A 14,327-nucleotide genomic window follows, 5' to 3' on the forward strand; every position below is an offset into this window, starting at 1 on the left:
ATATGCAAGATCCAAAATCAAGGATTTGTATATTCACTTTACAAACCAACAACACAGGACTTTTAAATACAGAAAGTTGTCATTTAAAGTGGTTTTACAGGCAGAAGGTTTTTTACCTTAATGTAATAAGATAAAAAACATTCTGTGTGCAGCAGCCCCCCCAATACTCACTTGAGCCCCCTCTTGATCCAGCGGGGGATCCAAGGGAGATTGACAGTTACTTTGTGTTTCTTCCATTTGCGAATAATCGCACCAACTGTTGTCACTAGGGATGAGCCGAACACCCCTCGGTTCGGTTCGCACCAGAACATTGCAAACAGACAAAAAATGTGTGCGAACACAGTTAAAGTCTATGAGACACGAACGTGAAAAATCAAAAGTGCTCATTTTAAAGGCTTATATGCAAGTTATTGCCATAAAAAGTGTGTGGGGACCTGGGTACTGCCCCAGGGGACATGTATCAATGCAAAAAAAGTTTAAACCTGCAGTTTTTTCAGGAGCAGTGATTTTAAAAATGCCTAAAGTGGAACAATCAAAATGAAATATTCCTTTAAATATTGTGCCTGGGGGGTCTCCTTAGTCTGCCTGTAAAGTAGCGCCTCTTTCCTATGTTTATAATAGTACCGCAGCAAAAATTACATTTCTAAAGAAAAAAATTTAATGCAAAACTGCTCGCGGCTGTAATGTATTGCCGGATCCCGGCAACATACATAAAAAATCATTGAAAAAAATGGCGTGCCCCCCCCCCCCCCCCCCAGTCAATTACCAGGCCCTTCGGGTCTGGTAGGGATATTAAGGGGAACCTCACACCAAGATTTAAAAAAAAAATGGCGTGGGGGGTCCCCCCAAAATCAATACCAGGCCCTTCAGGTCTGGTATGGATTTTAAGGGGAACCCCGCACCAAATGTGAAAAAAAAAATCCATACCAGGACCTTATCTGAGCATGCAACCTGGCAGGCCACAGGAAAAGAGGGGGGGAAGAGAGAGCGCCCCCCCCCTCCTGAACCGTACCAGGCCATGTGCCCTCAACATGGGGAGATGCTTTGGGGTCCCCCCAAAGCACCTTGTCCCCATGTTGATGGGGACAAGGGCCTCATCCCGACATCCCTGGCCGGTGGTTGTCGGGGTCTGCGGGTGGGGAGCTTATCGGAATCTGGAAGGGGGCCCCCAGATCCCGCCCCCCCATGTGAATGGGTATGTATGTACCCCTTACCCATTCATCAAAAAAGTGTCAAAAAAGTAAAAAAAACGACAGCAGACAGTTTTTGACAATTCCTTTATAAAACAAAGTGTCCGCAATGTAAATCCATCGTCAATCACGGCGCCGATGGTCCAGAGAGAAATAAACAGGAAAAACTCTGCCTCCACGGGGGGTGTCCCGCCGACTGCAGCCTTTTCGCGATGGCAGCTGTTATATAGCCAAGGGCGGGGCCACCCAGTGACGTAAACCGGTGACCTCGCCCCCTCTGACATTACAATATCACAGTCCCGCTAAAAATCACTGACCACCACCATTACTAGTAAAAAAAATAAAATAATAATAATAAAAATGCCATAAATCTATCCCCTATATTGTAGACGCTATAACTTTTGTGCAAACCAATCAATATGCGCTTATTGCAATTTCTTTTTACCAAAAATATGTAGAAGAATATATATTGGACTAAACTGAAGAAGAAATGTGTTTTTTTTATATTTTTTTGGGGCATATTTATAATAGCAAAAATATATATATACACACATATATATATATATATATATATATATATATATATATATATATATATATATACATACACACACACACATTTTACTTTCTGCTATAAAACATATCCAATAAAAAAATCGAATTTCTTCATCAATTTAGGCCAATATGTATTCTGCTACATATTTTTGGTAAACAAATCCCAATAAGCGTATATTGATTGGTTTGCGCAAAAGAGTCTACAAACTTTGGGATATTTTTCTTGCATTTTTATTTTTCTTACTAGTAATGGTGGCGATCAACGATTTTTAGCGGGACTGCCACATTGCGGCGGTCAAATCTGACACTAAGTGACACTTTTTTGGGGAGCAGTGACACTAATACTGTGATCAGTGCTAAAAATATGCACTGTTACTGTACTAATGACACTGGCAGGAAAGGGGTTAACATCAGGGGCGATCAAAGGGTTAAGTGTGTCCCTAGGTCAGTGATGGCGAACCTTGGCACCCCAGATGTTTTGGAACTACACTTCCCATGATGCTCAAGAACATAAGATCTCTATTTTCTCCCCTGTCAGAACGGCGATCTGCCTTGTGTTTATAGGTAGATTGCCGTTCTGCCTCTCTGGGGAACAATCGTGGCTGGCCGGCGGACATCGCGTCCACCGGACCCGCTGATTGACTCCCCCGCTGATTGATTCGCCCGCTGTCCAATCACCGTGCGTGCGCCCCCAGAGGCTACTGCACGAAGCAACGTACAGCTACATAGTTTAGTGTAGCCAGGTCACCTTGCCGTAGTAAATGTGCGGAAGGTGGTCCGGAAGTGGTTTAATTGGAACGTCTGCAAGTGAACTAAATGTGTTTTTACTTGTCATGCGACTTTGTGTCGCAAGTCACAGCAGTGTGAACCAGGGCTTACTGTTTTGGCAAAAGATATATATACCCCCAAAGAAAGAAAAACACATCTGTTAACCCCTTTATGCTGACGCAACGCAAATATGTGGCCTACGGCTTGAAGGGGTTGTATCGGGTGATGCATGCCGCTGCACGCTTCACCCCGGTACTGTTTTTTTAGAGCCGACGGTCGGTTTTCTTGTGATAACAGATGCGGCTAAGCAGCCGCTCGGCTGTTATCCCAAACAGCGCGAGGGGACATTTCCCCCCCTCCCTGCCACCGCCATCCGCGCCTTGCCTGGGCTCTTCTGTTCCACCAGGAGGCTCGAGCGACCACCAGCTGGCACGTCCGCTGGCTGGCTGGAGACACAAAAGAAGCTGATGTTCTGTCAAAAGAGCCAACTCGCCAAAATCTCCAATTATGTCACTTTCACTTTCAGGGACTCTCCAGCAACACTTTTTGCAGATTTTGACGACTTGGCTGTTTGGACAGAACACTGGCAGCGTATACACTACAGCAGTGGTCATCAACCCTGTTCTCAGGGCCCACCAACAGGCCTGGTTTGCAACATAACTGAAATACATCACAGGTGATATCATTTGCTGCTCTAGTCTGTATTCTGCTCTAGTATTCTAGTATGCATCTCCCCAAGGTAATACTTAAAACCTGGCCTGTTAGTGGGCCCTGAGGACAGGGTTGATGACCACTGCACTACGGTACACGATATAATGAGTAAACATTTTTAGTCCGCCCATGCTAATAACCAACAAAATGGCTGCCTCTAAGGCGGCGACATCTTTTTTTACTCCTTACCTGGTGTTCTGTCAAAACAGCCAACTCGTCATGTACCATAGTGTATACGCTGTCGTGGTTCTGTGAAAACAGCCAATTAGTCAAAATCTCCAATTACAGCTGCTGGAGAGTCACCAGAAGTGACGTGGTTGGAGATTTTGATGAGTTGGCTCTTTTTCCAGAACACCGGGATTGGGTCTTGGATCTAGTAACCCGGGAAGCGATGTTGTGACATCACCTCCGTTTTACAGAAGACTTAAAGGAGCCAAATTTTTTTTAAAATGACAGAATTCAAAACAGCCAAACTTGACGTTTTGAATGCTTTTAAGTGCAAAGGATGGATTTGGGATCTTATAGACCCCCGATCCCTCCATAATGAGTAACTGTCACCGCCTATTACTGTCACAATGGATGTTTGTGATTAGAAATGATTTTTTTTAAGGGCCCCATCCCTCCAGAAGCAAACGCACATGTAAGTCATGCCCGCAAGTGTAAATGGTGTTCAAACTTCTCTGTACCTCTAAACTGGTAACCTGTAGAAATTTTAAAGCGTCATCTATGGGGATTTTTAAGTACGAGTGTGCACAATTTTAAAGCATGACATGTTACGAATCTATTTACTCGGTGTAACATCATCTTTCACATTATACAACAAAATTGTTTTTTTTTTCAATTCATGAAAGGGTATTCCTTTTAAAAAAAAATTGCATTTGAAAGACCGCTACGCAAATACAGTGTGATGACAAAATATTGCAACGATAGTTATTTTATTCTCTAGGGTCTCTATTAAAAAAAATGTTATATATATATACACACATACATACACACACACACATACATACATACATACACACCACATACAAAAACACACCTCAAAGACAACCACTGCCTTGCTAAAGAAGCTGAGGGTAAAGGTGATGGACTGGCCAAGCATGTCTCCAGACCTAAACCCTATTGAGCATCTGTGGGACATCCTCAAATGGAAGGTGGAGGAGCGCAAGGTCACTAACATCCACCAGCTCTGTGATGTCATCATGGAGGAGTGGAAGAGGACTCCAGTGGCAACCTGTGAAGCTCTGGTGAACTCCATGCCCAAGAGGGTTAGAGCAGTGCTAGAAAATAGTGGTGGCCACACAAAATATTGACACTTTGGGCCCAATTTGGACATTTTCACTTAGGGGTGTACTCACTTTTGTTGCCAGCAGTTTAGACATTAATGGCTGTGTGTTGAGTTATTTTGAGAGGACAGCAAATTTACACTGTTATACAAGCTGTATACTCACTACTTTACATTGTAGCAAAGTGTCATTTCTTCAGTGTTGTCACATGAAAAGATATAATAAAATATTTACAAAAATGTGAGGGGTGTACTCACTTTTGTGAGATAGTGGGGTTGATTTACTAAAGGCAAATCCACTTTGTACTTGGAAGTGCAGTCGTTTTAGATCTGAGGGGAAGATCAAAATTAGGGGAAGCTCTGCTGATTTCCATCATCCAATCATGTGCAAGCAAAAATGCTGTTTTTTTATTTATATATATATAATGTTTGGTGGTTCTAAGTAATTTTCAAGCAAAAAATACGGATTGTAACTTGTAAGCATCAAGTGTCATAAAAAGGCTTAGGCGTGAAGGGGTTAAGATCACAGCATTGGAATAGTATGTTGTACCTGAATCTTCAGACAGAAGGCTGGGGTCATCGCTGTCACTGCCATCTTTTTCTTCTACGCTGACAGACTTCTGGCTGCTTGGGGCTCTTACCGTTACTCCATCTAGTTCTTGCAGGAGGGGCAAGGCGTCTATTACTTGCTGTCTGAGAAAGAAATGGATATCTTACAAACCTATAACAATTTTGTACATTGGCAGACCTTGTGGAGGGTATAGGGCTTGGCACAATAGAGATGGAGACCATCTCGTTTTGTCACACCTGTAAATGGTCCCAGGCAGATGACACCTACGTTACTATATGCAGACCCTGTATATGCTTCACTCAAAATTACTGAAGCATAGAAACTAGCATTTACAGAAGAAGATGATAGCGCCATAACAGGTTTTATTTTGAAGGCACCCTCTGACATATCTTTAAACCAGGCTGTTCCCTGTCTGAAGATAGCATGTACTCACCTCTCTGGTGGCCAGTTTGTCCTATCTCTTCTTTGCTCCACCACTGCCACACTATAAAGCATCTTTGGCATTTAGAACTAAACCTTCAGAGACATAACAGGGTCTCTTTAAAAGAATAAGCTGTGAAGGAGGGGAGGGAGTCCAGGTATAGTGCATCCGGAAAGTATACTTTTTCCACATTTTGTTATGTTACAGCCTTGTTCCAAAATGGATTAAAATCATGATTTTCCTCAAAATTCTACAAACAATACCCCATAATGACAACGTGAGTGAAGGAAGTTTGTTTGACATCTTTGCAAATGTATTAAAAATAAAAAATGAAAAAAAAATCGCATGCACATATGTATTCACAGCCTTTGCTCAATACTTTGTTGAAGCACTTTTGGCACCAATTACAGCGTCCAGTGTTAATTTTGGCATCAGATTTCAATTTCATTTTAGTCTTAGTCTTAGGACTAAAATGGCATTTTAGTTTTAGTCCCATTTTAGTCTTCTGCAATTGCTTTAGTCGTATTTAGTCGACTAAAATCTCCAGTACATTTTAGTCGACTAAAACTCATTTTAGTCATCTAAAATCAAATGGGTGTAGTTTAATTGTAATGCATTAGTTAACATTTCTCTACAATTTCCAAACTCAACATATACTGCTGGAGTGAAAAATCAAATGTTATTATTTATGGTATTGAGGTATAAACATGCACTACAGACAAGTGTTAATTTTTAAGTAAAATTTCAATTTAGTTTTAGTCTAATGCCCTGTACACACGTTTGGACATTGATCGGACATTCCGACAACAAAATCCATGGATTTTTTCCGACAGATGTTGGCTCAAACTTGCCTTGCATACACACGGTCACACAAAGTTGTCGGAAAATCCGATCGTTCTGAACGTGGTGACGTAATACACGTACGTCGGGACTATAAACGGGGCAGTAGCCAATAGCTTTGGTCTCTTAATTTATTCTGAGCATGCGTGGCACTTTGTGGGTCGGATTTGTGTACACATGATCGGAATTTCCGACAACGGATTTTGTTGTCGGAAAATTTTATAGCCTGCTTTCAAACTTTGTGTGTCGGAAATTCCGATGGAGAATGTGTGATGGAGCCCACACACGGTCGGAATTTCCGAAAACAAGGTCCTATCACACATTTTCCGTCGGAAAATCCGACCGTGTGTACAGGGCATTAGTCTTTTGACTAAAATGCCATTTTAGTTTTAGTCGTATTTTAGTCATCTCAATTGTTTTAGTTTTAGTCGTATTTTAGTAGACTAAAATAGTATTCATTTAGTCAATGAAATTAACACTGACAGCCTCTAGTCTTTTTGAGTATGATGCTACAAGTTTGGCACACCTATTTGTGGGCAGTTTCTCCCATTCTTATTTGCAGGACTTCTCAAGCTCCATCAGGTTGGATGGGGTGAGTCGTTGCACAGCCATTTTCAGATCTCTCCAGAGATGTTCAATCGGGTTCAATTCTGGGCTCTGGCTGGGCACTCAAGGACATTCACAGAATTGTCTGGTAGCCACTCCTTTGTTATCTTGGCTGTGTGCTTCGGGTCATTGTTCTGTTGGAAGATGAACCTTCGCCCCAGTCTGAGGTCCAGAGCACCCTGGAGCAGGTTTTCATCAAGGATGTCTCTGTACATTGCTGCATTCATCTTTCCCTCGATCCTGACTAGTCTACCAATTCCTGCCCAAAAACATCCCCACAACATAATGCTGCCACCACCATGCTTCACTGTAGGGATGGTATTGGCCAGGTGATGAGCGGTGCCTGGTTTCCTCCAGACATGACCCTTGCCATTCAGGCCAAAGAGTTCAATCTTTGTTTCATCAGACCAGAGAATTTTGTTTCTCATTTTCTGAGAGTCCTTCAGGTGCCTTTTGGCAAACTCCAGGCGGGCTGTCATGTGTCTTTTACTGAGGAGTGGCTTCCGTCTGGCCACTCTACCATACAGGCCTGATTGGTGGAGTGCTGCAGAGATGGTTGTTCTTCTGGAAGGTTCTCCTCTCTCCACAGAGAAATGCTGGGGCTCTGTCAGAGTGACCATCGAGTTCTTGGTCACCTCGCTAAGGCCCTTCTCCCCCGATCGCTCAGTTTGGCCAGGAGGCCCACTCTAGGAAGAGCCCTGGTGGTTTCAAACTTCTTCCATGTACGAATGATGGAGGCCGCTGGGACCTTCAATGCTGCAGAAATGTTTCTGTACCCTTCCCCAGATCTGTGCCTCGATACAATCCTGTCCCTGAGGTCTACAGACAATTCCTTCGACTTCATGGCTTGGTTTGTGCTCTGACATGCACGGTTACCTGTGGGACCTTATATAGAGAGGTGTGTGCCTTTCCAAATCATGTCCAATCAACTGAATTTACCACAGGTGGACTTCAATCAAGTTGTAGAAACATCTCAAGGATGATCAGTGGAAACAGGATGCACCTGAGCTCAATTTTGAGTGTCATGGCAAAGGCTGTGAATACTTATGTACATGGGATTTTTTATTATTTTATTTTTTTAATATATTTGCAAAGATTTCAAAACAAACTTCTTTCATGTTGTCATTATGGGGGATTGTTTGTAGAATTTTGAGGAAATAATGAATTTAATCCATTTTGGAATAAGGCTGTAACATAACAAAATGTGGAAAAAGTGAAGCGTTGTGAATGCTTTCCGGATGCACTGTAGAAAGAATACTAATTTGGGTGCAGTAAGAGTTACGGGTAACATTTCAAGATTAGGGTGGATGTGGAAAAATCCTATCAGGAGAATTGTGCAAGTATTATTTTTTGATGCTCCTTATCTGCAAATTAGGAAATGATTCATTCATTGCATATTTTCCTGCAGATTGGACAAACCTACAAGCATATATTCAGGACAACAAAACACTGCTATTTCCCAATTTGCCTGATTTTCAAACTGATTCACTCATCACTAGGAATATTCACTCAGCTACACTATTTTCAATTGCAGGTGAAATTCTAGGGCCAGTGCATTAAAGGGCTCTTTCACACCTGCAGTGCCTTCTGAAGAGTGATTACCACATGATTTATAACCTGTAAATGCCATACTAACAGTCCTCAATCGCGTGCATTGCAAACAGTTGCTGGTCGGATGATCTCAATGGGCAAGTTTTACAGGTGGCGCCGCTGGTCAGACTCTGCAGCCTGAGTTAAAAATGCCACGGCCGTGGCATTAGATTAGCTCTGGCAGGCTGTAATGTTAAGATTCAAGTAGGTAGCCAGGGTGGTAAAACCGCAGCTTAGCCTCCAGTTTTTACCACCCCCAGTCCAGCTACCTGTGTGAAAGAGCCCCAAAACTAGTAGAGTAAAGTTTTTGTACCAAGCAACCAATCAGAATTAACCCGAAATGTTTCCAAAAAAATTAAACCTGCCTGGTTGCTATTACCAATTCTACTTTTGGGCTTATTTTCTTCTCTCCATTTTTTATGGATCATCCCCATCATTGCAGCATTTCCCAGGAGTATAATGTGGGAACTATACTCTTCTTGATAACACCAACTGGAGCCCAATCTTTCTTGGGCAAATCCATGTAAATGTACATTTTTTTGCCAGAGTTTTCACTTCAGTCTCACACCTGGGTGACAGCTTGGGGGGGGGTAAAAAATCCACATAGCTGTTCTTGCATCAAAACTGCATGCAAGTTTGTTCTGTGCAAATGGGGAAAACAATCGAATGTTTTCAGGTTATTTGTGCAGCAGTTCGAATGTGTTAATGCATAAAATATTGCATTATGGCCACTAGATGGTGCTGACTATCTTAGAAAATAACTATGCTCCTCCGCTCCATCTAGTGGTCATAATGCAGTATTTTCCGTAGTCATACATTCAAATTGCAGAGAATATAGCCTGAGTACATGTTATTTCCCCCATATTTGCATAGAACATGAACATTTTGATTGTTCTACATACAAAAATAGGATTTTTTAAAACAGCTTACCTGTAAAATCCTTTTCTTTCGAAGGACATCACGGGACACAGAGCCTCAGTAATTACTGATGGGTTATATAGGTATCACTGGTGATTGGACACTGGCACACCCTATCAGGAAGTTCAACCCCCTATATAATCCCTCCCCCTTGCAGGGATACCTCAGTTTTGTAGCCAAGCAATATAGTGTATTAAAAGAGGGGCGGGACCTCTGTGTCCCGTGATGTCCTTCGAAAGAAAAGGATTTTACAGGTAAGCTGTTTTAAAAAATCCTATTTTCTTTCTCGAACATCACGGGACACAGAGCCACAGTAATTACTGATGGGATGTCCCAGAGCAATGCTACCTGAGCGGAGGGGGACCACGACCAAGTAGGGTGCAATCAGACCTGAGGACCCTGTACCGCTGCCTGCAGCACACTACGCCCAAAGGCGATATCCTCATGCCTTCTCACATCCACCTGATAGAATCTGGTGAATGTATGGACTGAAGACCAGGTTGCGGCCTTGCAGATTTGAGCCATAGAGGCCTGGTGATGCACTGCCCAAGAAGCACCAATAGCCCTTGTGGAATGTGCCCTGATCTGAAACGGAGGAATCTTCTGTTTCAAACCGTAAGCTTGAATGATCAACTGTCGAATCCATTTAGAAATGGTAGCTTTTGACGCTGCCTGTCCTCTATTGGGACCCTCTGGCAGCACAAACAAAACATCCGTCTTGCGGATCTGAGCAGTTGCCCCTAGATAGGCCTTAACTGCTCTTACTACATCCAACGAATGTAGAGATCTCTCTTCCGGAGAGCAGGGATCTGGAAAAAAAGGAAGGTAGAACAATGTCTTGGTTTAAATGAAAATCAGAAACCACCTTCGGAAAAAAACTAGGATGAGGGCGTAGTACCACTCTATCCTTGTGTATAATCAAATAAGGCTCCTTACAGGAAAGAGCTGCTAATTCTGATACTCTTCTAGCAGAAGAGATGGCCACCAGAAAAATTAATTTCCTTGTCAACAAGACCAAATGAATCTGACTTATTGGTTCAAAAGGCTGTTTCTGTAACACAGCCAGGACCAAGTTCAAGTCCCAGGGGTTTAGGGGCGCTTTAACTGGAGGATTAAGACGCATCACCCCCTGCATAAAGTTTCGGACCAAAGAATGCGAAGCAAGTGGCCGCTGAAATAATACTGATAAAGCAGAGACCTGGCCCTTGATGGTACTCAAGGCCAGCTTCATCTCTAATTCTAATTGTAGAAAATCAAGAATTCTACCTATGACATATTTCCTGGGATGCCAACCTCTGGATTCACACCAGGTTATATAAGCTTTCCAGACTCTATGATAAATCATTCTGGAAGCTGGCTTCTTCGCATTAATCAAGGTAGATATGACAGGACCTGAGAGCCCACGACTCTTCAGAACGTGGGTCTCAATAGCCAAACCGTCAAATTTAGCGTTTGTAAGGCAGGATGGAACACTGGACCTTGAGAGGTCTGGGCGTACCGGTAGTGTCCACGGGGAACTTACTGTCATCCTTACTATTTCTGCATACCAAGTCCTTCTGGGCCAAGCAGGGGCCACCAGAAGTACCGACTTCCTTTCCTGCTTGATACTGCGAAGGAGTCGTGGCAGTAGCAGAATAGGCGGGAATGCGTAAATCAGTGAGAACCGATGCCACGGAATCACCAACGCATCCGTCCCGCATGCAAGAGGATCTTTTGTCCTTGCCACAAATCTGTCTATCTTTTTGTTGAATCGGGATGCAAAGAGATCTACATCTGGAACCCCCCATCTTTGGCATATGGCCCAAAAGACGTCGGGATGCAGAGACCATTCCCCTGGAAGTAACTGCTGGCGACTTAGATAGTCCGCCTGCCAATTCTCTATTCCCGGGATGAAAACTGCCGATATGCATGGCACATGCATCTCTGCCCAGACTAAGATCTGGTTCACCTCTTTTTGAGCAGCTCGGCTCCGGGTGCCTCCCTGATGATTGACATAAGCCACTGCTGTGGCATTGTCGGACTGGATCCTGACCGGACAACCCTGTAGCCTGATAGTCCAGGCCTTTAGAGCTAGATGTATCGCCCGGATCTCCAGAATGTTGATGGGTAAGGTCCTCTCTGTCTTGGACCATACCCCCTGAACCGCAGACTGTTCCAGAACTGCTCCCCAACCTGACAGACTGGCATCTGTTGTTACCACCGTCCAGGTAACCGGTAGAAAGGATTTCCCCTTCTGCAGGTTTTCGGGTATGAGCCACCAATTGAGGCTCTGACGCACCGCATGCGACAGGTGCATCGGAAAGTCTAATGCCTGAACTTTCCCGTTCCAGGTCGACAGAATACTGTGTTGCAGCATTCTTTAATGAAACTGAGCATAGGGAACTGCTTCGAATGAAGACACCATCTTCCCTAGTAGCCTCATACAAAGGCGGACTGAGGGACCCTTCTTGGTCCTTATTGTCAGAATCAGCTCTCTCAAAGCAGTGATCTTTGCCTGGGGTAGAAATATTTTCTCCTGGCCTGTATCTATAATCAGACCTAAATACTCCAGTCTTCTTACTGGTTTTAGGAAAGACTTTTCTAAGTTGAGGATCCAACCCAGGTGTTCTAGATACCTGACTGTGGTCCTCAAGTTTCCATTCAAAGAGGCTACCGACTGGTCTATCAAGAGCAGGTCGTCTAGGTATGCTATGACAGCTATACCCTGAGCCCTTAATCTGGCCAGAGGAGGAGCCAAGATCTTTGTGAACACTCGAGGTGCAGTGGCTATCCCGAAAGGCAGAGCCACAAACTGGAAATGGCGCCCTCCTACCTCGAAGCGCAGAAACTTCTGATGAGCAGGAAAAATGGGCACATCCAGATATGCATCTCTGATGTCTATTGATGCCAGAAATTCTCCTCCCTGCAGGGTGGGAACTACTGTTCGAATTGATTCCATGCGGAAGGATTGAATCCTTAGGAATCGGTTCAGATCCCTTAAGTCCAGAATGGGCCTGACATCCCCATTTGGCTTTTGGACCGTAAAAAGGTTGGAATAAAAGCCCAATCCCTGGTCCTTTGCGGGAACTATCATAATGACCTCCTGCGACAAAAGTCGCTCTAACGCTAGAAGGAGCGACTGCTTTTTCTCTGGGTCTCTGGGAACACTTGATCTGAGGAACCGAGGAGAGGGGAATTCCTGAAACTCCAGCTTGTACCCTAAGGTTACCGTGGAGATTACCCATCTGTCCTGGAAGTCCTCCTGCCAGAGCTCTGAGAACTGTCGCAGTCTTCCCCCCACTCGAGTGAGCGGGGGCGCCCCCTCATGCAGAGGTCTTAGTGTTTTGCCTAGTAGGCTTCTTTCCCCAGGACTTATTTTGTCCCTGGGGTTGACTCTTGTCTCTGGACCCCGATGGAGGCGGCCGTCGAGACTGCCTGGAGGCTGAAGCCCCCGGCGCTGGGGAAAGAGTCCGTTTGAAAGAGGGACGCTTACTCTTTTCTTGACAGGTAAGAGAGTGCTTTTCCCACAAGAGATTCTCTTGATATAGTTATCCAAGTCCTCTCCAAACAACCTTGCACCAGGAAATGGAAACCCAGCCAGTAGCTTCTTGCATGGTGCTTCGGCTGACCAATTTTTCAACCATAGGATTCTACGTATATGCACCAACCCCAGTGAAAGACGGGAGGTTTGCACGATAGAATCTCTAATGGCGTCAACCACAAAGCATAAGGCCGCTGGAAGGTTAGCAAACCCCTGGGCCTGCTGTTCAGGTAATACTTTGATGACCTGCTTAACATGGTCTCTTAAGTATTGACAGACTCCAATCGCTGCTACTGCAGGTTGGGCCACTGATCCTGCTAAGGAGAAAACATCCTTCAATAGGGATTCCATCCTTTTATCTACAGGATCCCTGAGCATCTGAGCATTGTCTACAGGACAAGTCAGGCTATTATTTACGGAGGAAATGGCGGCATCAATAGCCGGTATTCCCCACATTTTAATAAACTTTTCTTCCATCGGATAAAGTGTTGAAAACTTTCTCGGCGGAAAAAAACTTTGTCTGGGTGATCCCACTCAGAATAAATGAGCTTTTCAAGTAAAGTATGAACAGGAAAAGCATGTGCTGCTTGGAAAGGTTTCAGTGACCCCAAAGCAGAAGAGGATTCTTTAGCAGTTTCAGGTATGGGCAACTTAAATGTGGAGCGGACCAATCCAGTAAGGATCTGCACTAAGACTTTCTCCTCTTGGGAAGTCGCAGAGAGTCCCTCTCCACCTGATTCCTCCGAAGAGGAATCATCCGTCCCATCCCGATCCTCTGAAAGGGATTCATCTCCTTTATCCCAGAGCTCCTCTGTCTGAGGGTCTTGGGGAACAGAGGAAAGCCTAGTGCGTTTTCTTCCACTGAGTGAAGACGTAATCACGGCCATTAATCTTTCCTCTAGACCATTAATGGTTGAGGAAAAAACCTCTTGTGTAATATATACAGGGGCTGAAGTGCCAGAAGCAGGTGTAGCCCCTGACCCCGACGGCCCTCCCTGGCTAGCCGTCCCTGGCCCATCTTTAGGGGGGGAGGATGCTGCCAACAGGGGGCCCTCAGAACCTGAACGAGATCCCCTAGTGTCTCTGGTTCTTGGGGTGCTTGAACCTCTTCTACCCATAGTGCAAAGCAACAAGGTGTGAGGTATACAAATGAACACTGCCCGCTGAGCGATGTAGTCTGGCTAAAAGCCTTGCTACCCAATGCTCAGTCTGGTGTTACTTCAGTAAATGCTGCCTAGGAGAATGCCTGTGTCCCACCTTACATGCGACCGTCAGCTCTGTGTCTCTCAGAAGGCTGTGTGCACCTGTACAGAGTACCTTTAATAGCCTGCAGCTGGCCTGAGTGGGAGTCT

At 44.4% G+C, this 14,327-nt stretch overlaps 1 protein-coding gene across 1 annotated transcript in view; it reads right to left on the reverse strand.

The window, feature by feature from the left end:
* LRRC46 (leucine rich repeat containing 46) overlaps positions 1 to 14,327 on the reverse strand; it is a 30,663-nt gene that overhangs the window by 2,142 nt on the left and 14,194 nt on the right. Inside the window, exon 7 of the mRNA XM_073608089.1 lies at positions 5,060 to 5,202. Coding sequence (XP_073464190.1) covers positions 5,060 to 5,202 — 143 coding nt within the window. The remainder of the gene's footprint in view (positions 1 to 5,059; positions 5,203 to 14,327) is intronic.

The sequence above is a fragment of the Aquarana catesbeiana genome, linkage group LG12 (assembly GCF_042186555.1).
Source record: "Aquarana catesbeiana isolate 2022-GZ linkage group LG12, ASM4218655v1, whole genome shotgun sequence".
Lineage (NCBI taxonomy): Eukaryota > Metazoa > Chordata > Amphibia > Anura > Ranidae > Aquarana > Aquarana catesbeiana.